Source organism: Oncorhynchus masou, chromosome 8 (genome assembly GCF_036934945.1).
Source record: "Oncorhynchus masou masou isolate Uvic2021 chromosome 8, UVic_Omas_1.1, whole genome shotgun sequence".
Classification (NCBI taxonomy): Eukaryota; Metazoa; Chordata; class Actinopteri; order Salmoniformes; family Salmonidae; genus Oncorhynchus; species Oncorhynchus masou.
The window spans coordinates 20,707,459-20,735,260 of NC_088219.1; the positions used below are offsets into that span (position 1 = coordinate 20,707,459).

Sequence of the window (27,802 nt, forward strand, 5' to 3'; positions counted from 1 at the left end):
AAATGGGTATACAGATAAGATTGATTGGGTCCCAGCCCATGTGGGGGTGGAGGGGAACGAGGCAGTTGATGTACTGGCTAAACAAGCATTTCGTAGTTTTAATGAGCAAGGCAGAGGCAAAAAGCCTGATATGGACAGTGATGGTGCAGAGATGGCAGGAGCAGTGGAGTAGAGATACTAAGGGCAGGCATTTATTTCAAGTACAGGATGGTAGAGAAGAGAGGAGACTAGTTTTACAAGATTAAGGGTGGGACACAGCCGGTTGAATAAGACTTTAAATGTGATAGGAAAGTATCCAATAGGAAAGTGTGATTATTTCCAGGAAACAGAGACTGTGGAGCATGTGTTGCTACAGTGTGGGCAGTATCAGAGGGAAAGGGAGAGGATGAGATCTCGTATGAGGAAGATGGAGATACAGGGAATTAGTTTAAAGCATTTATTGAGTAGAACTCCCTCCTATATAGTCTCAAATATGTTGTTGTCTTTTTTAATAGCAACAGGGCTGTCAGGTAGGATTTATTATCTCCCTGTCTTCGGCCCACACTCCAGCAGTTGGTGGCGGTAATGCACATAACGCTGGATGCCAACCGCTGATAACCCCCACCGAAGAAAAAGACCTGTGACATATCTGGGTTATCATTTCTGTCTGTGCATCAACTCTTTAGACGTGCCAGTCCCGTGAGAGATTGATTGTCATTTGATTTCAACGGTTTTATCGGGCTGAACCGTCAATAGAAGTATACCGGTTTTTGTATTTTGACTTGCGGTGCTGTTGTTGTTAAACAGCTAACGTTAGTGAAATGCTTCTCACTGGCAGTGCTAGCGGTTGGCTAACATAACCAGCTAGCTATCTAGTTGCCATTCATTGATTCTGACTTTCTGTTTTTATTTTCGTTAACTGGTTGGCGAGCTAACGTTTATTGGCGTACTAGTTAGTCGAGGTAACTAGCTAGTTGCTTTGATTAAGGCTAGCTAGCAAGGTTACTGATTTAACTGCGACGATACTATGGTCAGTTTACGACAAGATGTTGGACAACCAAAAACTAGCTACCTAGCTAAAGTTACAATTAAATAATGGGAGGTTTAGTTGACTAATTGTATTTGAAGAAGTAAGCTAGAGGGAGCTAGTGGTTTAAATGGCAAAAATAGAACCAGGCAATGGACTTAAGTCAGCAGAGTCCCGCAAAAGTTTGCGGGGCACGACAGAAAGTCTGGCACTGACAGATGGAGAAGGCAACCTCTTCGACTCGGAACTAAATGTCTATACCAGTGAGAGACAGACGGATAAATACGGATTTATTGGGGGTGCACAACAATATTCAGAACAATCGTAAGTATGACCCATCTGTTTAGAATTTTCCATAAAAAAATGACGTCGCTTGCTCGTTCGTCTGTGGATGACAGACATGACTGTTCTAAATTGTCAAGACGTTGTCATAAGAAGTTTCTTACAGATTACTCACCTGATTGACCCCTTGTCATCTGACTTCACACACCACTTAACTGTTTATTTTCTAATATGCAATCCACATTTTAATCAGTAGCCTGTTATTTGTTATCCCTGGAGGCCAACATAAACATTTCTTCCTCTTGCTCAGTGTTATACTCCAGGCTTGGTCTCATAGACTAGACATAACATAATAAACTTACGTTATCTTTGGTATGGTTACATATTTAAGACTTAAAACGCGAACGTCTAGTAACCCAAAAGTTGCGTGTTCGAATCTCATCACGGACAACTTTAGCATTTTAGCTAATTAACAACAATTTACTACTTTGCAACAATTTAGCATGTTAGCGAACCCATCCCCTATCCTTCACCTCTTTAGCTAAGCTTTTCCCTAACCTAAACCCTTGAACCCAACTCCTAACCTTAGCCTGGCGGCTAACGCTAGGGGTTAACGTTAGCCACAACACATTGGAATTTGTAACACATAATCTGCTTCCATGGAGACTTGACAGCCTTTGTGTTGTATGGCATTTTCCCTTTCTTATTTTGTTTACCAATGTGTGTTATGATCGGCTGGGTACTGCTGCCTTGAAAAGTAGAGGTCAACCGATTAATCGAATCGCAGATTAATTAGGGCCAATTTCAAGTTTTCATAACAACCGTAATTGGCATTTTTAGCCGCTGATTACATTGCATTCCACGAGAACTGTGGCAGGCTGACTACCTGTTATGCGAGTTCAGCAAGGAGCCAAGGTAAGTTGCTAGCTAGCATTAAACTTCTCTTAAAACAATTAATCCTCACAAAATCATTAGTTAACTACACGTGGTTGACGATATTACTAGGTTAACTAGCTTGTTGTGTGGTGCCTGTTAATTTATCAAATCACAGCCTACTTCACCAAACGGGTGATGATTTAACAAAAGCTCATTCGCGAAAAAAAAGCACAATCGTTGCACGAATGTACCTAACCATAAACATCAATATCTTTCTTAAAATCAATACACAGAGGTATATATTTTTAAACCTGCATATTTAGTTAAAATAAATTCATGTTAGCAGGCAATATTAACTTGGGAAATTGTCACTTCTCTTGCGTTCATTGCACGTGTAGCCGATGCGAAATGGCTAGCTAGTTAGCGGTGGTGCGCGCTGGTAGCATTTCAATCGGTGATGTCACTCGCTCTGAGACCTTGAAATAGTGGTTCCCCTTGCAAGGGCCGTGGCTTTTGTGGAGCGATGGGTAACGATGCTTCGAGGGTGACTGTTGATGTGTTCAGAGCGTCCCTGGTTCGCGCCGAGGTCGGGGCGAGGGGACGGATTTTACATAATTATGACGAAGTTTGTGTAACAGCAATATTTAGACTTAAGGTTGTCACCCGTTAAATAAAATATAGAAGGGTTCCGTATTTCATTGAAAGAATAAATGTTTTGTTTTTGAAATTATAATTTACGGATTTGACCATATTAAATGACCAAAGGCTCCAATTTGTGTTTTATTATAATTAAGTCTATGATTTGACAGAGCAGTCTGACTGATCGGTGGTAGGCAGCAGCAGGCTCGTAAGCATTCATTCAAACTTTACTGCGTTTGCCAGCAGCTCTTAGCAATGCTTCATTTACAGCGCTGTTTATGACTTCAAACCTATCAACTCCTGAGATTATGCTGGCAATACTAAAGTGCCTATAAGAACATCCGTTAGTCAAAGGTATATGAAATACAAATGGTATAGAGAGAAATAGTCGACACACCATAATTCCTATAATAACTACAACAACTTCTTAACTGGGAATATTGAACCACCAGCTTTCATATGTTCTGAGCAAGGAACTTTAGCTTTTTTACATGGCACATATTGCACTTTTACTTTCTTCTCCACTGTGTTTTTGCATTATTTAAACCAAATTAAGCATATCTTATTTGAGACTAATTAGATTTGATTTATATTAAGTTAAAATAAGTGTTCATTGTTCGTTCAGTATTGTTGTAATATATAAATCAATACCAAAAAAATTGGCCAATTAATCGGTATCAGCTTTTTTTGTTTCCGCCAATAATCGGTTTCGGCATTGAAAAACAATAATCGCTCGACCTCTATTTTAAAGTGCTTTTGATTTATTAAAATTCTATGTGGCGATGACTGAAATCTTTCTTGCCTACTACTTACTAAAATGACTTTGCCCACTGTGTACTATCTAGAATGTACTGTTTAGTAAAAACATAGCCTAATGTAGTAAGGAACAAATATGAACATAATGTTCATCCACACTGAGAAGGCATCTAATGCGCAATCAAGCTTGTTCATCTGATTTTCAACTGTTGTCAAGCACGTGTGTGAAAAGACAATTCTCTTCCTCAGTAGCGTGCAGCGAATTCTACTTTATGAAAAGTCGAAGTTAGTAGAACATCCTGGCATTGAAAGGCCATATGCAGCTGTTTTCATCTCAATATCAAATCACAGTGGTTATAGAGGGTGCAACAGGTCAGCAACTCAGTAGTAAATCTCAGTTGGCTTTTCATAGTGGGAAGAAAGAGGGTCGAAACAGCAGGCCCGGGACAGGGTAGCACGACCAGTGAACAGGTCAAGGTTCCATAGCTGCAGGCAGAATGGCAGAAACTGGATCAGCAGCACGACCAGGTGGGCTCGGGATGGTTTTGGTAAATACAGTAGGATAAATACACATGTAGGTAGTCCATTCCATTAAATTTTTAAAAATTTGTTTTTAAGATTGCTTGAGGGAAAACTATTTTGATACTTATTATATTTACTGGTGGCTGAAAGACATTTTTGTTAAATTTAAATTAACAAAAATAGCTTCTTAGTGAAGCTCTGACACTCGTCAGATGTGGCAGGGTTTGAAAACTATTACGGACTACAAGGGGAAAACCAGCCGTGAGCTGCCCAGTGACACAAGCCTACCAGACAAGCTAAATGCCTTTTATGCTCGCGTCGAGGCAAGCAACACTGAAGCATGCACGAGAGTACCAGGTGATCCGGATGACTCTGTAATCACGCTCTCTTTAACCGATGTGAGCAAGACCTTTAAACCGTTCAACATTTACAAAGCCGTGGGGCCAGACGGATTACCAGTACGTGTACTCAAAGCATACACTGACATGTTACCTACATCTTTCAAGCAAACCATCAAAGTCCCTGTGCCCAAGAACGCCATGGTATTCTGTCTAATTGACTAAAGCCCTGTAGCACTCACATCTGTAGCCATGAAATGCTTTGAAAGACTGGTCATAACTCGCATCAACACCATCCCAGAAACCCTAGACCCACTCTAATTTGCGTACCGCCCCAACAGATCTACAGATGACACAATCTCTATTGCACTCCACACTCTTTTCCCATCTGGACAAAAGGAACACTCATGTGACAATGCTGTTCATTGACTACAGCTCAGTGTTCAACACCATAGGGTCCTCAAGCTCATCACTACGCTAAGGAGCCTGAGACTGAACACCTGGATCCTAGATCTGACACTCCAACACACACACTACATACGCTCACACACATGCATATTGATGCCACACACACAAAGACTTGCACATAAACACACTTTCACACTCCTCAGATACACTGCTGATACTCTAGTATATATCCTGATTGCCATGTCACGTTTACCCCTACCTACATGTACAATACTGTATTACCTCAACTACCTCGTACACCTGCACATTGACTCGTACTTGTACTCCTTGTGTATAGCCTTTTATTGTATTACTATATTTTTTTACTTTGCAAATATTTTTCTTACATTTTAAAGCTACATTGTTGGAAATCGGCTCTTAAGTAAGCATTACATGGTAATATCTACACCTGTTCGGTGCATGTGACCGATAACATTTTATTTGATTTTGAACTCTATTGGTCTATTAACTCCTTTACTGCCTAGTGGTGTCATCAGGCAAGCCAAAGCTCCAGCCCACCAAAAAAGCCTGAAATTTCAGGTGTTCTTTTCAAAACAGCTCTTACATTAAAATGGTATTTGACTGCGCTGGGCCTTTAAATAACTTTCCCGCAAAGAAACAACAACATAGAAAACCACATGTTTTAGGCTTAGTTATAGTGAAACACACAAATTCTGGGCATCATTTGGACAGTTAATTTCAAAAGTGATATATTTTGAACTTTTAATAGTAAACCTAGCTCTTTTTGCTCCTAGCGCTTCAACTCTTAACCATTTGAAATGGTAATGTAGGAACACTTACGTCATCTCAAGGGAGGGGTTCAGTATGAAATGCACTCTCTCCTAGATGTGCTGGGTGTTACCACCTCAAGTCTTTCTATAAAAGCAGGTGACGGTGTGCTTTATGTGGCAATGGACTTGGTAAGTGGACTGTGCCAATATATTTTGCTTGATGCAAAATTCAAAAGGCCAAATTCACAGTTCTTGCTTCCCGCTTCATGCACATCTGAAGGCTATGAGGATTATATGTTTATATTCGTAGCTACCAGTGAAAGCTGCTGTGGGAAGAACGGCGGGTCATAATAATGGCCGGAACGGCGCAAATGGAATGGCATCAAACATCTGGAAACCATGCTTTTTGATGTATTTGATTCCACCGATTCCACTCCAGTCATTACCACAAGCCCGTTCTCCCCAATTAAGGTGCCACCATCCTCCTGTGGTAGCTACATCCATGTAAAAAGAAATAGATGACAGTGGTGGTCATGTTGACTCGTTTTATGTTTTTCCAGTCTGGTGGCGCAGTCCACTAATTCAATGGTTGAGTTGTAATCCCATTACCCAACACTTTTAATTCTGAAAAGTGAAGGCATACCTGCGAGAGGGGTAACCCTGGTAGTATTTTAAAAAATATATACAGTGCCTTGCGAAAGTATTCGCCCCCCTTGAACTTTGCGACCTTTTGCCACATTTCAGGCTTCAAACATAAAGATATAAAACTGTATTTTTTTTGTGAAGAATAACAACAAGTGGGACACAATCATGAAGTGGAATGACATTTATTGGATATTTCAAACATTTTTAACAAATCAAAAACTGAAAAATTGGGCGTGAAATTATTCAGCCCCCTTAAATTAAGTTAATACTTTGTAGCACCACCCTTTGCTGCGATTACAGCTGTAAGTCGCTTGGGGTATGTCTATCAGTTTTGCACATCGAGACTGACATTTTTTCCCATTCCTCCTTGCAAAACAGCTCGAGCTCAGTGAGGTTGGATGGAGAGCATGTGTGAACAGCAGTTTTCAGTTCTTTCCACAGATTCTCGATTGGATTCAGGTCTGGACTTTGACTTGGCCATTCTAACACCTGGATATGTTTATTTTTGAACCATTCCATTGTAGATTTTGCTTTATGTTTTGGATCATTGTCTTGTTGGAAGACAAATCTCCGTCCCAGTCTCAGGTCTTTTGCAGACTCCAACAGGTTGTCTTCCAGAATGGTCCTGTATTTGGCTCCATCCATCTTCCCATCAATTTTAACCATCTTCCCTGTCCGTGCTGAAGAAAAGAAGGCCCAAACCATGATGCTGCCACCACCATGTTTGACAGTGGGGATGGTGTGATCAGGGTGATGAGCTGTGTTGCTTTTACGCCAAACATAACATTTTGCATTGTTGCCAAAAAGTTCAATTTTGGTTTCATCTGACCAGAGCACCATCTTCCACATGTTTGGTGTGTCTCCCAGGTGGCTTGTGGCAAACTTTAAACAACACTTTTTATGTATATCTTTATGAAATGGCTTTCTTCTTGCCACTCTTCCATAAAGGCCAGATTTGTGCAATATACGACTGATTGTTGTCCTTTGGACAGAGTCTCCCACCTCAGCTGTAGATCTCTGCAGTTCATCCAGAGTGATCATGGGCCTCTTGGCTGCATCTCTGATCAGTCTTCTCCTTGTATGAGCTGAAAGTATAGAGGGACAGCCAGGTCTTGGTAGATTTGCAGTGGTCTGATACTCCTTCCATTTCAATATTATCGCTTGCACAGTGCTCCTCGGGATGTTTAAAGCTTGGGAAATCTTTTTGTATCCAAATCCGGCTTTAAACTTCTTCACAACAGTATCTCAGACCTGCCTGGTGTGTTCCTTGTTCTTCATGATGCTCTCTGCCCTTTTAACGGACCTCTGAGACTATCACAGTGCAGGTGCATTTATACGGAGACTTGATTACACACAGGTGAATTGTATTTATTATCATTAGTCATTTAGGTCAACATTGGATCATTCAGAGATCCTCACTGAACTTCTGGAGAGAGTTTGCTGCACTGAAAGTAAAGGGGCTGAATAATTTTGCACGCCCAATTTTTCAGTTTTCGATTTGTTAAAAATGTTTGAAATATCCAATAAATGTCGTTCCACTTCATGATTGTGTCCCACTTGCTGTTGATTCTTCACAAAAAAATATAGTTTTATATCTTTATGTTTGAAGCCTGAAATGTGGCAAAAGGTCGTAAAGTTCAAGGGGGCCGAATACTTTCGCAAGGCACTGTATATATGTTTTTAACAGTGCCCAAGATCAGTTGGAGTTCCTTTGACCATTGGAAAAAGAGCTACTGTGTACTGAAATGTGGGTTGGATTGAATTAAGATTAGTGTCTCAAATTTCACGGTGGTGATTGCACTTATTTTCCAAACACAATTCCCCAATACATGCGAGTCCACATTTTCAAGGATTTGAACTTATACCACAAGTGGCAATAGATGTGCGGTTACTGTCCAAAGCTTAATTTGCTCACGATGCACATAATTTGATTTATCAGAGGGTGCCAGTGGACTTCTGGTATGATTTAGTGAGAAAGTGTTGGGATCAGGTACAACTGTTTACCAGTAGAGGACTCTCCAGATTTTCCTTGTTTTAATACATGTAACTAGGAAGCACTGAATTGAGTAACGTGTATTGTCATTTGTGTAAATAGGGGCGCTACTTTGTCCCAAAATGTTAAATTAATTCTATGGGAAAGCCGTCCTTTCCTGGTGTTTTTCCTCTGCATTAATCTTTTAACAATGTCTCTTTTTATTGATAATTATTTGTCTGCTGATAATTGAGTTGTTGAGTCTAAGAAGACTTTAGGATCAGATTAAAATTCCTGCATGCCCAAGAAGCCTACTATTTAGAACACATGTATGGGTATTTATGGGTATTCGGACACAGACATTTTCTTTTCTACACTACTATGGCTTTTAGCCACTGAGTTCAACATGTGCAGCTGGTTCCCTGCAAATCAGAATACCGCCTGATATGTCACCACTTGGTCCGTTTTGACGTCTTCTGACTCTACATACAACCTATTGTGATGTGCATTTCTCTTGTGTTTAGGCCCCCTGTGAGTGGTTGACAAGCACCAGGAGTAGGAGTGGGTGGTGGGCAGAACAAGGGGAATGTTCTCAGAGCTTCCTGTTTCCTGTGTCCTTCACAGGCTGTGGCAAGTGTTCCACTGTTTTGTCTGAGGATTCATTTCCTTTGAGGAGTAGGAAGAGATCAGACGCTGATCCTCCCCCACCAATGATAGGCCCCTCCACCTGGAGTGTCAAGATGTGATAAAAAGGATGCCACATCCCAACACTCTGAACTGTGTATGGTATTTTGTTTTTGAGAGCGATTGTTCAAAATGCTAGTATTTGGACTACACCTGTCCCTGTTTACCTAGAGCTTCCTGAGGTCACCCTCGACCCGGGATGACTGTAATCTGATAGTCTGCACTAATTCAGCCAGGCTAATGCCAATCACTGTCTGTCTGTGCTGCACTCAGCCCTTTGTACTACCTGGTATTTGTCTACCTTGTAAAGCAGGTGCTTGTGTGAGGCACTGCTGTTTGCACGGCATGAGTGACCCCTTGTCTTTCATTAAGGGGTTTTTATCTCCTAGTATCTGTCATGTCATATGATCTGCTGGAGTTTGAAAGAGAATGCAGGCCTAAGTGTTCTGCCCATTTTGTTGGATGTAGACTAATGACTGCGAGACACTCCCTAGAATGAATGTAAAAAGTCTAAACAAAGCAGACTTGTCAGAGCCTCTTAAGCGAAGAGCTTGTTAGTTTTAGCCTGTCCAAACTGTCTTTTTATTATTATTGTTAAGTATGTTTGTTGTGCATTCTGCACCAGGCTTTTCTGGCTGTTTTGGTTTGCTCCATTGGAAGGGGAAGGGCATGTTGTTCTTTGACTAATGATGCTACGGCTACCACAGTTGCTGCCACTGTGACAGAACCGTGGTATGTGTGTCATAGATCTGTGTATGTTCTATTGCCTTGTATGCTTGATAAGTCTGAGGTCTGTGCCTTCCCTTTAGGTTTTATTTTATTTATGTAGCCTACAACACAACCTATTTCAAATCAAAGTTTATTAGTCACGTGCACCGAATACAACGGGTGTACACCTTACAGTGAAATGCTAACTTACAGGCTCTAACCAATGGTGCGGGGGGAGAAAGGTGTGTGTGTGTAAAGAAATAAAACAGTAAAGACATTTGGAAAAAAGAGTAGCAAGGCTATATACAGACACCTGTTAGTCAGGCTTATTGAAGTAGTATGTACATGTAGGTATCATTAAAGTGACTGCATATATGATGAACCGAGAGTAGCAGAAGTGTAAGAAGAGGGGTTGGCGGGTGGTGGGACACGATGCAGATAGCCCGGTTAGCCAATGTGTGGGAGCACTGGTTGGTCGGGCCAATTTAGGTGGTATGTACATGAATGTATACTTAAAGTGACTGCATATAAGATAAACAGAGAATAGCAGCAGTGTAAAAGAGGGGTTTGGGGGGGCACACAATGCAAATAGTCCATTTGATTACCTGTTCAGGAGTCTTATGGCTTGGGGGTAAAAACTGTTGAGAAGCCTTTTTGTCCTAGACTTGGCACTCTGGTTCCGCTTCCCATGCGGTAGTAGAGAGAACAGTCTATGGCTGGGGTCTTTGACAATTTTTAGGGCCTTCCTCTGACACGGCCTGGTGTAGAGGTCCTGGATGGCAGGCAGCTTTGCCCCAGTGATGTACTGGGCCGTAAGCACTACCCTCTGAAGTGCCTTGCGTCCGGAGGCCGAGCAATTGCCGTACCAGGCAGTGATGCAACCGGTCAGGATGCTCGATGTTGCAGCTGTAGAACCTTTTTGAGGGGTCTCAGGACCCATGCTAAATCTTTTTAGTTTCCTGAGGGGGAATGGGCTTTGTCGTGCCCTCTTCACGACTGTCTTGGTGTGTTTGGACCATTCTAGTTTGTTGTTGATGTGGACACCAAGGAATTTGAAGCTCTCAACCTGCTCCACTACAGCCCCGTCGATGAGAATGGGGACATGCTCGGTGCTCCTTTTCCTGTAGTCCACAATCATCTCCTTAGTCTTGGTTACGTTGAGGGATAGGTTGTTATTCTGGCACCATCCAGCCAGGTCTCTGACCTCCTCCCTAAAGGCTGTCTTGTCGGTGATCCGGCCTACCACTGTTGTCGTCAGCAAACTTAATGATGGTGTTGGAGTCGTGCCTGGCCATGCAGACGTGGGTGAACAGGGAGTTATTTTAATTCATCGCTGAGAAAAAGGAGAGGCTACATATAATGAGAACAATGACACAGTATAATTCCAAATCTAATTTTATTTGTCACATGCTTTGTAAACCACAGGTGTAACAGTGAAATTCTTACTTAAGAGTCCTTTTCCAAGAATGCAGAGATGTATATAAAAATAGAGACAAGGAATAAATACACAGTGAATAACAATCAAAATAACATGGCTATATACAGGGAGTACCAGTACAGAGTAGATGTGCAGAGGTAGGAGGTAATTGAGGTAGATATGTACATATAGTTAGGGGTAAAGTGATTCGTGTTGACTTTGGCTATGCCGGATTAAGTGATATGACATGCTATTCTATAAAATAATTTCTCCATAAATAATATTACCTGATTTGAGCTAATCATTGTGTGATCCTGGTTGGCGATAGGTGAACATACCAATTATAGCTAGCTAATAAAGAGCTACATTAAGAAATATCCTGCATTTTATTATTTTGTACAAAGTGTGCAAAACAAGACATGGTCAGAGTAAAAGATGGATTAAAAGATGGATTTTTCTGGAATTCCTTCAAATCGAATGGACTGGGAGTCTACAAACTTGTCCAGGTGCATGGCGTAAGTGCAAACAGCATGTGGAGCTAATGTTCACGGGTCCTGTGAAGGACAGAGAAGAGGAAAAATGCAGCTACTTGCTCCTCGGGATCGGTGAAAAAGGGAGAGATATTTACTACACATGGACACTTACCGAGGCTGAATCAAAGGTACTGAAAACATACTACGATCATTTAGAAGCATATGTTGTGCCAAAGACCAATACGATTTTCGCTAGGTACAAATTCCATGAGAAAGTACAGGGAACTAGCGAGTCTTTTGAACAGTTTGTGACAGAGCTGCGTCTGCTTGTGAACGACTGTGCTTATGCAAACAAGGATGAGATGGTCAGGGACCGTATTGTATTTGGAATACTCACCGCGAGTGAGAAACTTTTGAATGTTGGGTCTGAGGTAACGCTGGACAAAGCTGTCGACCATATCTCACGAGCTAGCACAGGCCCAGATGAAAACCATTTCGTGCGGCAGCACGAGCGCATCACGTGAACAAGCAGTGCACGCAGTCAGGCAGACATCAAAGCACACCTCCGGTGCACAGAGAGCGCGTTTTAGAACGGAGAGAGACACAACTTCAAAACAGCAACATGGACTCAAAACGCCCCAAAACATGTGGATACAAAGTGCATGGCGAACAAGGAAATTGCCCAGCTAAAGGCAAACCGTGTACTAAATGTGGTAAATGGAATCACTTTGCAAAAGTGTGGAAAAACAGTACACACAGTGAGTGAAGATGAAATGTCAATCAAAGAGTCAAACTCTGATTATCTGTTTTATTGATTCAGTGACACAAAGTCAAATATCAGAGACAGAGTAAGCCTTTGCTGACATTGAGATCAGAACACAAGGCACAGAGCTAAAGTTCAAACTAGACACTGGTGCACAAGTAAACATTATTCCTCTGAATAAGTACCACAGCTTGATATCGGGGTGCGAGGCGCAGACTGACTAGGTTATGGTGGTGAACAGCTCCCAGTAAAAGGCACATGCACTTTCAAATGCAAATACAAGGAAAGTAACATGATGTTGGAATTTTATGTTGTTGACATTAGAGCACCTGCAGTGCTTGGTCTTAAAGCATGTTTAGACATGGACCCCATCAAGCTACTTTTATCAGTGACAGCACCAGTAGAGACAGACAATTTACTGGAGGAGTTTGTTGATGTTTTCACAGGAATAGGATTATTCCCAGGAGAATGTACCATTCACCTTGACCCAGACGCAACCCCTGTGGTCTACCCACCGAGAAATATTCCCCTTGCTCTCTGTGCCTGTCTGAAGAGTTGGAGAGCATGGAGCAATCTGACATAGTCACCAAGGTTACAGAACCGACTGACTGGGTGAACGCGTTAGTCTTGGTGGCGAAACCACGCACAGGCAAGCTCCGAGTGTGTCTCGACCCAAGAGACTTGAACAAAGCTATCAAATGCCCCCTTTACCAACACTAGATGGCATCACACACAAGCTAGCGGGAGCACACTCCTTCAGTGTCATGGACGCTAGATCAGGCTACTGGGCTATCAAGCTCACAGCAGAGTCATCTAAGCTCACAACATTCAACACACCGTTTAGACGCTACAGGTTCCGTCGCCTGCCTTTTGGGATTATCTCAGCCCAAGACGAGTTTCAGCGAAAGATCGCCGAAGTGTTCGAAGGCCTCGATGGAGTTGTGGCAATTGTGGACGACATCCTTGTCTATGGTCGAACCAAAGAGGAGCACGACCGAAACCTCAGCGCGATGCTGCAAAGGTCCTGTGAGAGAGGAGTTCAGCTCAACCCCGAGAAGAGCACAGTCGGCGCTACAGAGGTCAGCTACTTCGGACATCTTCTCACAGCGACTGGAATCAAGCCAGATCCACAGAAGATCTTAGCCGTAAAAGAAATGGAGCCACCAAATAACCGTGCAGAGCTGGAAACAGTGCTGGGCATGGTCAACTACTTAGCCAAGGTCGCACCCAGCCTTTCCAATGCTAATGGACCCCTGCGTCAGCTGCTAAAGCAGTCCAATGAGTTTCTCTGGGACAAGCAACACGACATTGCTTTCCAGAATGTGAAAGACTTGATCACGAGAGAACCAGGACCAATACTTGCCTACTACGACCCTGACAAAGAGCTCAGACTCCAAGTGGACGCGTCGAAGGATGGATGAGGTGCAATGCTACTGCAAGCAGGAAAGCCCATCGGCTACGTTTCGAAATTTCTCACAGACTGTGAAATCAACTACGCTCAAATCGAAAAGGAGCTCTACGCCATTCTGTTCTGATGTAAATGTTTCCATCAGTACATATATGGACGACAAGTCATTGTGGAATCCGACCACAAGCCCCTTGAGTCAATTATGAGGAAACCACTAGCCGCAGCCCCGCCAAGGCTACAGAGAATGATCCTTCAACTACAAAAATACAACTTCACAATAACTTGCCGTCCAGGCAAAGACATTCCTGTCACAGACACACTCTCCAGGAAGTTTCTTACCTATAAGGACAGCAGCCTCAATGAAGGCATGGACATGCAAGTGCACACTGTGTACAGCAACTTACCAGTTAGTGACACACAACTGAAGGAGATCCAAGCAGAAACAGAAAAGGACTCACAACTCACACAGCTGAGGAAAGTCATACAGGCTGGATGGCCTGAGGAGAGGAGAAAATGCCCTCACAGCGTCTCAGAATTCTGGAACCATCGTGATGAACTGTCACAGATCAACGGAATAAATTTCAAAGGAGAGAATCATTATTCCTTCCATTCTCAGAGAAGAGATTTTGACAAAGATCCATGCTGGACACATGGGCATGGAAAAGTGCAAACGGAGAGCATGGGACATTTTTGTTTTGGCCCGGAATGTGCAAACAAATAGGACATCGTTGGTAAATGCGCCATATGTCTTTAACGACGCCCCTCAAACACCAAAGAGACGATGTTACATCACTGTATCCCAGACTGACCTTGGCAGGTCGTGGCAACCGATCTGTTCACCTGGAACAACGAGGACTACATCGTAATGGTGGACTACTACAGCAGATACTTCGAACTCAACAAGCTTCACAGCACCACATCTGCAGCTGTGATACACAAGCTGAAAGCAGCCTTTGCCAGGCATAGCATTGTAGAGACTTTAATATCTGACAATGGGCCCTGTTACAAATCAAATGAATTTGAATCCTTCACAAAAGCATGTGAGTTCACACATGTCACCACAAGCCCACATTACCCTCAAAGTAATGGCCTTGCTGAAAAATCGGTGCAGATTGCTAAATCGCTCATGGACAAAGCAAAAGCAGACGAGAGACCCTACCTCAGTCTCCTTGAATACCGCAACACTCCAGTTGACAACTTCAAATCCCCAGCCCAGCTATTGATGAGCCGCAGACTTCGCTAAATCCTGCAACACCACAAGAACTGTTGACTGACACAGAAGCATGCTCAGCATCATATCGCACAAGGTCAGGAAGAGAGGTCAAGCCCAGAGCTGTCCTAGACCTGTGAAATGTCAAAGGGTGTAGGCGGATCGCTGCCCTAAAAGAGTTCCAGACTGTAAACTTGTTATTGAAAGTTCACTTGAAATGCTTTGGTATTGTATTTGTTTGAAATGTTAAGATGTTATTTCTACAGTGAAAGCTGAGTTGCTGAGAATCCCTTGTTTGAAATGTAACAGTATGCTGGATTATTGATTCAGTCTATATTGATTCAGTTGGTGTAGTAGGCAGTATAAATGGGTACCTACCTTGAGTTCAAACTACTACAGAGCATGTATTCAAAAGAAACCCTTAGAATATGTAAACATTTTTCTTTTGTTTTAAAAGAAGGGGGATGTAATATTCATGTGTGTAAACATACTGAATTGTAATTCGATGCATTTTACTGCCATATCATACTGTGCTATGATTGGTTAAGACCACCCAAATGGTTAGGTCATGGTCGTTTTGAGCCTGGCTGGCGATAGGTGAACATGCCCGTTATAGCTAGCTAGTAAAGAGCTACGTTAAGAAATATCCTGCAGTACTGCATTTTATTATTTTGTACAAAGTGTGCAAAACAAGACATGTACAACATTAAATGTAAACTACATTTTTTTCTGACCCTTTAAACAACTAGTTTGAATGTTTGTAGCTACCAATTTTCCCATTAAGTCACCCATATTTCTCTAGTATAGGCTACTTATCATAGTGAACGATATCAGCAAAATGCCCACAATAAATGGTCGGTATAGTCGTTGTCAGTCTTTTTCAGTTTATCGTCTCAGCTTTTGTGTGTGTTGGTGTAAGTACAGTATATTTGTGGGTAGAGTCCAGTGTGTGTGTGTGTGCATAGTCATCGAGAGTTGGTGCAAAAAAAGGGTAAATGGAGGTAGCTATTTAGCAGTCTTGTTTAGAAGTCTTATGGCTTGGAGGTAGTGATGTGCAGTTCGCGGATTATTCTTTTTTGAATGACTCTTTGCTGACTCGAGTCAAGATAATTTTTTCCTGAGTGACTCGTTCATTTAAGTCATTAATTTCACCAGCTGGCCGTAATTAATTCTGCAGCAGGATAAATACATGGTCGTCCGGCTCAGCGCCTCTGGAGACTTGCTCTGACCAGCAACTGTCTATCATGTCCGCTAGGGAAAATTGATCATGCTGCAGGCAGCATAGAGAAGAAAAATACATGTTTAGAACTGATTATTGATCGCATGGTGCAAAAATGAATGCAATTAATTATTATGATGGACACAACTTTGTAGAACCAGAACATACACAACCTCTGCTCAACAAACTTTAACTCGGTAATGAATCGTTTGGGGGGCTGCAGTTCAAACTATATTGAGCGAATCACTCTCACGGCAGTCAAGCTATGCATTCCGTGTCATTCACAATCTAGTCTGGTTGCGGCCACAACTAGATCTCGTCTCAAATGTATCAAGAAATAATCTTATTTGTATGCCTAGCAATCAGCAAATGAACATTTGTTTAAAGCACACTTTTACAGGTCAGTTATAAATGACAGATCAAATTAGCCTCTACGGTGAAGGACAAGTGAATGGGCATTAATTTAATTCATTTGAAAATCAGTAGTTGAATGATTTAATTATTTTGATCTAACGACCCAAAAATATCAAGGTTGGTAAAAAGAGCTGAACTTCCCATCACTACTTGGGGTAGAAGCTGTTCAGGGTCCTGTTGGTGCACATCACCAACAAACTATCATGGTCCAAACACACCAAGACAGTTGTGAAGAGGGCACTACAACACCTTTTCCACCTCAGGAGACTGAAAAGATTTGGCATGGGTCCCAGATCCTCAAAGTTCTACAGCTGCACCATCAAGTGCACCCTGACCGGTTTCATTTCCGCTTGGTATGGTGGAAACATTGCCTACAAAAAAAGCACAAAAAAAGCACAAAATAGCAGAATTGGTCAGGAGCCCGTAAGACTGCCATTGCAGCGCCATCTACACAGTTCACCCCTCCTTCCTCCATCCCCCTTGGCTAACTTGACCACAGTCGTTCCAGGTTGCTGGGTGCAATAAAGATGCTCTTTCTCAGAGGCCTTCTGAAACGCACGCAGCCTCTTGAGGGTCCTCTTTGAACCGCCCTCGACTCTACTGTCCTCGCCTCTATTCTCTGCTCTCTCTCTTCCAAGGGAAGGAGCACAAGCCCAGCTCTCCTCCTATGTCTCTTTTCATCTGGAGAGGCGCTACAATGGCAGCCATTGTCCTTGTCTTTTTTATATTTTCTTCAATTTCCACTCTTGTTTCAACGGACACTGTGATCATATGGCTCAAGTTTTCTAGCGAAAGGGTTGTTTCAGAAAGAAACAATGTAGGCTCCTCTGGTCGAATGATTTTAAAAAGCAACAGGAAGCAGCTTGTATTTTTGTTTTTCTCCAAGACAACTTCCTGTGTGATGGATGGCGCTTCCTGTTTGGCCCCCGGCCCTCCCTCCCCTCACTCTCCTCTTGTTTCACTGTTGTCTGTGTTGACAATCAAGTCAAATTGTATTTGTCACATTCGCCGAATACAACAGGTACCAACAACCGTACCATGAAACGCTAACAAGCCCTGAGCCATCAAAGCAGTTCAAAAAATAGAGTTAAGAAAATATTTACTCAATAAAGTAAAAAAATGTAATCAAAAAGTAACACAAGATTTACATAACAGTAACGAGGCAATATACAGAGAGTACCGGTATCGAGTCAGTGTGTGGGGGTACAGGTTAGTCGGGTTAATTTGTACATGTAGGTAGGGGTAAAGTGACTGCATAGATAATAAACAGCAAGTAGCAGCAGTGTAAAACAAAGGGGTGTGGGGTCGACGTAAAAAGTCTGATTGCCCATTTGACTACCTTTTTGCTTTTCATGTCTAAAGTAATAAAATCCTGAGTGTTTGTTTAGAGAGACAGATGTATGTGTCTGTAGTGTGACCCTGGGTCTGTCGGTCTGTCTTCCTGACTCCCACAGAGCTGAAAACATCCCTCCTGAGGTGCTGAGGCAGAGGGAGGCCAAATGGCTGGACATGCTCAACAACTGGGACAAGTGGATGGCAAAGAGACACAAGAAGGTAAGTCAGTCAAACACTGGCTGATCTACACAAATCCCATTGCTGACGATAACAGCAAATTCCTGTGTTGGTCTTTTCTATAAGCATGTTAAGGTAGCCTTGCAAGCTGTCATGTGTCACCCCTTTTAATCCTGTTGAGTGACTGCTTTGGATACTACAGTATGTACCTGTCAGGTCACATTCCAGTCACCACAGCCCACCTGTTTTGCAACTCAGCTCATTTATTATTACACACACAGTGTACACAAACCAGCCTGGAGAAAAGTCCTTAGGTCATGAACTGTAGAAGGAAAGTCATTGAACACATACTTGAACAACCTGTCCCCCTTGCTTGATATTTTAATATATTACACTGATGGAATTCCTGTGATTTTTAAACTGATCTGACCGTCCATGATAATGAGTGGCTGTAACCGTAGCACTAACTCCCTATCCCCAGATGAAGCTGCGCTGTCAGAAGGGCATACCCCCCTCTCTGAGAGGCCGGGCGTGGCTCTACCTGTCTGGAGGAAAGGTGAAGAGGGAGCAGCACAAGGGCAAATTTGAGGTTACTCACTACTGTCCACCGTTAATACCAGTTTGTCTCACACACACACACACTTATACTTTTACACATAGTGTAGCATGTAAATAGCTGTGTTTTGTTTTTAAGGAGCTGGACAGCCAGGCAGGAGACCCTAAGTGGGTGGATGTGATAGAGAGGGACCTCCACAGACAGTTCCCCTTCCATGAAATGTTTGTGGCAAGAGGAGGCCATGGGTAAGCAATGTGAATGGGATGTTGTTTGTCATTGTTTCTGTTGGTGTTACTTGTGCCTTTGTCTCAGTATTTTTCAGTAACTGAATTGTGCTTACTATGTATTTAGGCAGCAGGACCTCTACCGTGTCCTGAAGGCCTATACTCTGCACCGGCCAGAGGAGGGTTACTGCCAGGCACAGGCTCCCATTGCTGCTGTGCTGCTAATGCAAATGCCTGCTGAGGTGAGCCTGCACAGACACACACATACTGTTACTCGCACCACAATGTTTTCTGATAATGTTGCATGTTTAATTTATGTTTGTGCTTTATTGACAGGATGCATTCTGGGGTCTGGTCCAGATCTGTGAGAAGTACCTTCCCGGATACTACAGTGCAGGGCTGGTAAGATGCACGTTACTTCAAACTACACATTCTCTCTCCTTCACTCATACTTATACTGTAAAAGAACACACATACACAAAAATACAATGACCCCAGATCATGTGCTTTAGAGAATTTGCTGACTGTTGGCTGTGACAGGGTGAGGTCTTTTACTAGGGTTTAAAGATCAGGCATACGGGATACAGTTAATTGGGTTAACTCAAAGAACTTACCTGTCACTAAAATCAAATGAAACATTTATTCAGCATGTTTATCATTGTCAGGAACACCTGTGTCTTGGAAAAGAACAGCTGTACAATTTTAGGTGACAAATCATGTTGAAATGCAGGCCTGCAGTACATATTAAATGGCATGTGCTGCTGTCATTGCATACCTGTAGCTTGTTGTCTGTGACCGTGACATGCTAATGACATAATACCCTGAGTGATCGGGTGACCAGACAATGTGGTCCAGATAATGCAACCATTAGATTTAACAGAGGAAGGAGTCTGCTCTCCTTTCTGACTGTTGTTCCTGTGTGCTCCTGTAGGAGGCGCTCCAGCTGGATGGAGAGATCCTGTTTACTCTGCTGAAGCGGGTGTCTCCTCTGGCCCACCGCCACCTGAAGAAGCACAAGCTGGACCCCATCCTGTACATGACGGAGTGGTTCATGTGTGCCTTCTCCAGAACCCTGCCCTGGGTGTCCGTGCTGCGCGTTTGGGACATGTTCCTCTGTGAGGGTGAGAGAGACATTCCACACAGTAAACATAGACATGAGTGCACTCTGAGAGGCATGCGCTTTTGACAGACGGAAACATACACACGCCGGCATACTCATTACATACCCTACCGTTCAAAGGTTTGGGGTCACTTAGAAATGTCCTTGTTTTTGAAAGAAAAACACTTTTTTTCTCTTTTAAAAAAAAAAAAATAACATCAAATTGATCAGAAATACAGTGTAGGCATTGTTAATGTTGTAAATGACTATTGTTGCTGGAAACGGCAGATTTTTTTATGGAATATCTACATCTATCAGCAACCATCACTCCTGTGTTCCAATGGCGCATTGTTAGCTAATCCAAGTTTATCATTTTAAAAGGCTAATTCATCTTTAGAAAACCCTTTTGCAATTATGTTAGCACAGCTTAAAACTGTTCTGATTTACAGAAGTAATACAACTGGCCTTCTTTAGACTAGTTGAGTATCTGGAGCATCAGCATTTGTGGGTTAAATTACAGGCTCAAAATGACCAGAAACAAAGAAACTTTCTTCTGAAACTTGGCAGTCTATTGTTGTTCTAAGAAATGAAGGCTATTCCATGTGAGAAATTGCCATCTGCCGTTTCCAGCTACAATAGTCATTTACAACATTAACAATTTCTACACTGTATTTCTGATCAATTTATTGTTGTAATGGACAAGAAATGTGCTTTTCTTTCAAAAACAAGGACATTTCTAAGTGACCCCAATCTTTTGAACGGTAGTGTACATCATAGACACATTGAAACATACAAAGGAACACACACACCTGTCTCAGGAGTGTTACTCAGTTTTTCACAATTCCTAACATTTAATCCTAGTAAAAATTCCCTGTCTTAGGTCAGTTAGGATCAAGCAATTTATTTTAAGAATGTGAAATGTCAATAATAGTAGAGAATTATTTATTTAAGCTTTTATTTCTTTCATCACATGCCCAGTGGGTCAGAAGTTTGCATACACTCAATTAGTATTTGGTAGCATTGCCTTTAAATTGTTTAACTTGGGTCAAATGTTTCGAGTAGCCTTCCACAAGCTTTCCACAATAAGTCAGTTTTGTAGGCCTCCTTGCTCGCACATGTTTTTTTCAGTTCTGCCCACAAATTTTCTATAGGAATGAGGTCAGGGCTTTGTGATGGCCAGTCCAATACCTTGACTTTGTTGTCTTTAAGCCATTTTGCCACAACTTTAGAAGTATGCTTAGGGTCATTGTCCATTTGGAAGACCCATTTGCAAACATTTTTTAACTTCCTGACTGATGTCTTGAGATGTTGCTTCAATATGTCTACATCATTTTCCTACCTCATGATGCCATCTATTTTGTGAAGTGCACCAGTCCCTCCTGCAGCAAAGCACACCCACAACATGATGCTGCCACCCCCGTGCTTCACGGTTGGTATGGTGTTCTTTGGCTTGCATTTCTCCAAAAAGTACGATACTTGTCCCCAGGTGCAAACCCAAGTCTGGCATTTTTATGGCGGTTTTGGAGCAGTGGCTTCTTCCTTGCTGAGTGGCCTTTTAGGTTATGCCGATATACAACTCGCTTTACTGTGGATATAGATACTTTTCTACCTGTTTGCTCCAGCATCTTCACAAGGTCCTTTGTTGTTCTGGGATTGATTTGTACTTTTTGCACCGAAGTACGTTCATCTCTAGGAGACGGAACACGTCTCCTTCCTGAGCGGTATGACGGCTGCGTGGTCCCATGGTGTTTATACTTGCGTACTATTGTTTGTACAGATGATCGTGGTACCTTCAGGCGTATGGAAATTGCTCCCAAGGATGAACCAGACTTGTGGAGGTCTATGATTTTTGGCTGACTTCTTTTGATTTCCCCATGAGGTCAAGCAAAGTTTTAATAAGTCCAACCTTAGTGTATGTGAACTTCTGACTTCTTCATCTGTATCTCAGGACACTCTGTGTCTTAAGTAGTAAAATACACCCAGTAAAATAGTTTTAAAAAATAATTTGTTTTTAAATATACTTAATTATCAAAATTAAATGTTATTGTGAAGATGTACTTAAGTAAAAGTATACATTTCAAATTCCTTATATTTAGCAAACCAGACAGCAGCATTTACATTATTTTTTATTTAAGGATAGCCTGGGGCACGCTCCAACACTCAGAGATCATTTATAAACTAAGCATGTGTTTAGTGAGTCCGTGGTAGGAATGACCAGGGATGTTCTCTTGATAAGTATGTGAATTAGACCATTTTCTTGTCCTGCTAAGCATTCAACATGTAACGAGTACTTTTGAGTGTCAGGAATGTAGTGAAGTAAAAGTTGTCATAAATATAAATTGTGAAGTACAGATACCCAAAAACTACTTCAGTATTTTTTTTTTAAAGTATTTTTACTTAAGCTGTCTGGTGTGTGTTCATCCAGGAGTGAAGATCATCTTTCGGGTGGGCCTGGTGTTGTTGAAGTGCATGCTGGGCTCCCAGGACAAGCTGAAGACGTGTCAGGGCCAGTATGAGACTATGGAGCTGCTAAAGACCATAGATACACGCTACATGCAGGAGGGGTTTCTAGTGCGGGAGGTACAACCACCCACAGACCTACTTATAGAACAGAAACATCAATTACTGGAGAATGCTCAGTGTCATGTTTTTTAGTCACTTTAAGAATAGCTGAGAATGACGACACTATCATGGCCACATTGCATGCTAAGGGTTATGGTGTAAACTGAAAAAAATACCCTGCTGCCACCTAGTGATACTTTAATAAAACACTATTACAGACATGATTTCTGCTAAGACCACTGGTTAACCACTACTCCTTGTGCTCTGTCCCAGATTCTAGAGCTGCCGGTGTCAGAGCGTGACATTGAGAAGGAGCACCTGGCATCAGTGCGGCGCTGGAAGGAGACCCGGGGTGAGTTGCACTGCAAGTCCCTTCCCAGAATGCACGGCGCCAAGGCCATCATGGCTGCCGAGCCGCCCGGTCGCCAAGACTTGAGACAGAACCCCACCATCATAGTTGAGTCGCCCCTGGCAACCAAGAGCAATGGGGAGGACAAGGAAAGGAAAAATACCAAAGAGCAGAAGAATGGGAAGAAAAACAGCTCTCCGACCCCAGTGGCAGCCTACCTTGAACCCAGCGAGCCATCCCCCCTCCTCAAAGACACAGCCCTGCTGGGCTCCAATCAGAGCCTGAGCAGCACAGAGTATGACACCTACCTGTAGCGGGTACGGATAGCCATGACACCTACCTGTAGCGGGTACGGATAGCCATGACACCTACCTGTAGCGGGTAGATGTCAACACTTGTTTACTGCTCACTGACTCCATATCCCTAGTATACCTTTACCCTCTGACCCATCCCCACCTCTGCCCTGACGATCAGGTCCCACACCTCTTGACTGACCCTTTCCATCCATAGCAAAACACTCTAAAACAATTGGAAGCTTCTGGCAATAGACCAAGTAGTAGTTGTTTTTCCTCACACATATGCGAGATGACAATTCAATCAGTTGGGAGAGTGCAGCACTAACCAAAGTTTAGTTGGACATACGGGTATACATGCACTTGGGCTGAGGGTAGATTGAGCTCAGTGGCAGGCTGTATAATCATATCAGTTCATTATCTCAATCTATTCTCACTGAAGAAGTCTTAGACTGAGTCAATATCAGATGACATAACTATGAAGTCTGCTTAGCCAAGAGTTGTGGATCTGGAGGCTGGACCACTGCCTATTTACGTATTCCACCTAATATATACTGTAGTATGAGACACTACAATGCCAACACACACCAATCCAGCATTGTTAGATTTAGTTCTCAGTCACAGGGAATGTCAATTAAATTGTAATCCCAGCAGAATATTTTGACTCACATAGGTTGCCAACATACTGTATAAAGATGAATGCTATTGTCATTCACTCATTGGCGCATCCTTTCTCTCTGTTTGTAGTGGATGTTGATGAACACTAGAGGGCTCTGTGGGGCATTTTCCTGCCCTAACCAATGAAAGAACTTGATTGACTGGTTGAGGGAAAATCAATCATCTCTATATCATCGTCATAGTTTTAAATTAAGGAAATTAACATTTGCTGGACAATTCCTGTCACTAGACCAAAGCTTGATGTTTTGACATATAGTATGTGTTGTAAGAGCCATGTTGTCTGAATTATTCCTGAGTGTGTTTGATTCTTTGCAGAGCTACAGAGAACAGAGTGAGTGTGTGTGTGGTCAGGCAGTGGGAGAAACATGGTAGAATGCCAGTCGATAGACCACTCCTATCATACTCAGCCATGTCGATTTCATTTAGCCGTTTTGATGAGAAGTATAAGCTATTTGTGTATAGCTGTTTATTAACTCTGCACAATTTCTTTGTATACAATCATCTATGTTTCACATAAATGTGTGTCACGGTCAAATATTTTCCTGTAGATAAGATTACACCTGCTGAAATGGATGTTTCTGAAGGGAAGAACTGGGTAAAAAAAATGATTGCACATTTTTGTATGGTAAAAGGATGATTTCCATAAAAATTGCTGTAGATTTTCACACTTGCACATAGCGTAGTATGAAATGTAATATACTATAGATTTTATATTTGTCTAAGAGGAAGCACTTTGTCCCTGGTCAATCCCTTTAAGAATAGAATGAACAATAACATTGTCTTCTCTAAAATTGTCCATGTGTGTGTATATACACTGAACAAAAATGTAAACACAACATGTAAAGTGTTGGTTTCATGAGCTGAAATAAAAAATCCCAGAAATTTTCCAGACGCACAAAATGCTTATGTCACATTTTTTTGCACAAATTTGCTAACATCCCTTTTAGTGAGCATTTTTCCTTTGCCAAAATAATCCATCCACCTGACTGGCATATTTAGAAGTTGATTAAACCGCATGATCATTACACAGGTACTCCTTGTGTTGGGGAAAATAAAAGGCCACTTTTAAAATGTGCAGTTTTGTCACAACAATGCCACTATTGTCAAGTTTTGAGGGAGCGTACAATTGGCATGCTGACTGCAGGAATGTCCACCAGAGCTGTTGCCATAGAATTGAATGTTAATTTATTTACCATAAGCTGCATCCAATGTTGTTTTGGAGAATATGGCAGTATGTCCAACTGGCCTCAACCACAGACCATGTGTAACCATGCCGCCCAAGACCTCCACGTCTGGCTTCATCTGCGGGATCCTTGGGGGGGGGTACTTTATCTAATAAAGCCCCTGTGTAGGGAAAAGCTAATAATGGTTGGCTGGGACTGGCTGCCAAGTGGGTGGGCCTAATCCCACCCATGGCTGCACCCCTACACAGTCATGTTAAATCAATAGATTAGGGCCTAATGAATACATTTATTTCCTTATGTACTGTCAGTAAAATCTTTCTAATTGTCGCTAGTTGCATTTATATTTTTGTTTCGTGTACTGTGCATTTGGAAAGTATTATGAGCACCTCCCTTTTTCCACATTGTTACGTTACAGCCTTATTCTAAAATTGATTCAATTATTTATTTTTTTTCCTCATCAGTTCACACAGAATACTCCATAACGACAAAGCGAAAACAGGTTTTTCAATTTTTTTGCAAATGTATTAAAAATAAAAAAAACACCTTTATTCACAATTATTCAGACTGTTTGCTATGAGACGTGAATTTGAGCTCAAGTGCATCCTGTTTCCATTAATCATCCATGAGATGTTTCTACAACTTGATTAGAGTATACCTGTGGTAAATTTAATTGATTGGACATCATTTGGAAAGGCACACACCTGTCTATATAAAGGTCCCACAGTTGACAGTTCATGTCAGAGAAAAGTCCAAGCCATTCGGTTGAAGCGTCATGTCTGGAGGAAACCTGGCATCATCCCTACGGTGAAGCATGGTGGTGGCAGTGTCATGCTGTGGGGATGTTTTTCAGCAGCAGGGACTGGGCGACTAGTCAGGAGCGAGAGAAAGATGAACAGAGCAAAGTACAGAGAGATCTTTGATGAAAACCTGCTCAGGACCTCAGACGAGGCGAAGGTTCACCTTCCAACAGGACAATGACAATAAGCACACAGCCAAGAGTGGCTTTGGGACAAGTCTCAAAGTCCTTGAGTGGGCCAGCCAGAGCCCGGACTTGAACCTGATCGAACATCTCTGGAGAGACCTGAAAATAGCTGTGCAGCAACGCTCCCCATCCAACCTGACAGAGCTTGAGAGGATCTGTAAAGAAGAATGGGAGAAACTCCCCAAATACAGGTGTGCCACGCTTGTTGTGCCATACCCAAGAAGACTTGAGGCTGTAATCGCTGCCAAAGGTGTTCCTACAAAGTACTGAGCAAAGGGTCTTACTTATGTAAATGCGATATTTCAGTTTTTTTTTTAAATGTATCGCTTTTTCTTTGTCATTATGTTGTATGTATTATGTGTAGATTGATGAGGGGGAAACTATTTTAATCCATTTTAAAATAAGGCTGAAACGTAACAAAATGTGGAAAAAGTCAAGGCGTCTGAATACTTTCCGAATACATATATGTATATGTATCAGGTGGATGTGTACACACCAGTATTTAAAGAGCTGAGATACCCTTCTGCACATTTCACCTTCTATTGTGTCAGATTGTTGGTAAAATGTGTCAGAACTCAGGTGGATATAGATTTCCCACACACATATATATATATATATATTTTATATATATATATATATATATTTATATATATATATATTTTATATATATTTTATATATATATATATTTTATATATATATATATATTTTACCAACAATCTGACACAATAGAAGGTGAAATGTGCAGAAGGGTATCTCAGCTCTTTAAATACTGGTGTGTACATTGAGCTTTGTTAAACAGGAAATCCTAGCATGGGTCTAATCCTACTCAAATGTGCTAATGATCCTGGGTCTTGATCCTGGGTCATATTTCTACAACCACGTTAAGTGTGCATGGATTTTTGAGGAACGTGGTACGTATGGGAAAACAGTTATAGATTAAGCACATTTGGGAGATTCTCTGTTGCTGGAACTTCATCTGTAAGAAGAATGGTCAATGTTTGGAACCTAAATGCTAACAAATTAGGCATTATGTTGGTCTCATTTTAGGTTTTACTTAGGAGGAACCAGAAGAATATAGCTATCAACTTTCCATATGGCCATGGGTGATGATGAAGAGATAGTAAAAAGGCACACTCCATTTTAGTTTTGTTATTTGACTACATCTCCTTGTATCTACCAGCTGTGTATGAACCAAGCCACTCACATTTACATGAATAAAATGTGATATTCTTGGACTAATCAGTTATGTCTGTTTCTCGTTCAATATAGTAAAACATTTGGTGCAAAAGATGCTGGTGGCAGAACAGAAGATGACTGGATAGAGGGTCATGTGATCTCTATATACTCCCCCAATCATCCAACCACCCTCACATACGCACATTAACGCACTTCCTTGAACACCTGTTTCTCTGGGTCTTTCAGCTCTGAGCGGTATTTGCATCTCAAAGACGGTAGATTCCCACCACGCCTCGCCCCAACTATTTCCCATCACCCGTTAATGGATGTGCAGGGCCTGTAAAATGTGCAACGGCCAAACAATAAGGATTGCCGCGTTCCTCACTGTGATGCTTTTATCTAGACAGTCATAATTACCAGAAAAGGCCGTTTCACACTGTCCGACATCCTACTAATTGCCCTGAGGCCAGGTTATTCTCTTCAACATAATTTGCATCTAAACATACTGTACCAAACATTTTTTGGGGACTTTCATGTTTCTGTCTCCCTGCCATAGATGCACTGAAACTTAACTTAACATAATACATTGTAGGGCCTGTGTGGATTGCTTCTTCCGTTTATTATTTTTTATTATGAACAAATTCTTTTTTACAATAACGGCCTACCCCGGCCGAAT

General features: G+C 41.9%; 1 protein-coding gene across 2 annotated transcripts; it reads left to right on the plus strand.

Annotated features, from left to right (window-relative positions):
* Positions 1 to 608: 608 nt before the first annotated feature.
* Positions 609 to 25,338, plus strand: LOC135544360 (TBC1 domain family member 10A-like). 2 transcript variants are annotated; one of them, XM_064971906.1, is made up of 9 exons: positions 609 to 1,330; positions 17,965 to 18,064; positions 18,504 to 18,578; positions 18,717 to 18,823; positions 18,930 to 19,044; positions 19,139 to 19,204; positions 19,734 to 19,923; positions 22,327 to 22,481; positions 22,737 to 25,338. In XM_064971906.1, exons 1-9 carry the CDS (start codon positions 1,137 to 1,139, stop codon positions 23,124 to 23,126), a joined length of 1,392 nt encoding a protein of 463 aa, XP_064827978.1. In that variant the 5' UTR covers positions 609 to 1,136; the 3' UTR covers positions 23,127 to 25,338. The 2 variants fall into 2 exon arrangements, with proteins under 2 accessions (XP_064827978.1, XP_064827977.1); XM_064971905.1 differs by having other exon boundaries at positions 18,504 to 18,611; positions 22,737 to 25,336.
* Positions 25,339 to 27,802: the final 2,464 nt, after the last annotated feature.

What these genes read in the sequence shown, in the direction of transcription:
- LOC135544360 (XM_064971905.1), top strand. Translation starts at nt 1,137, where the DNA reads ATGGCAAAAATAGAACCAGGCAATGGACTTAAGTCAGCAGAGTCCCGC. An exon ending in GATACTACAGTGCAGGGCTG is followed by an intron (nt 19,205 to 19,733) that starts GTAAGATGCACG and finishes GTGCTCCTGTAG; the next exon opens with GAGGCGCTCCAGCTGGATGG. An exon ending in AGGGGTTTCTAGTGCGGGAG is followed by an intron (nt 22,482 to 22,736) that starts GTACAACCACCC and finishes GCTCTGTCCCAG; the next exon opens with ATTCTAGAGCTGCCGGTGTC.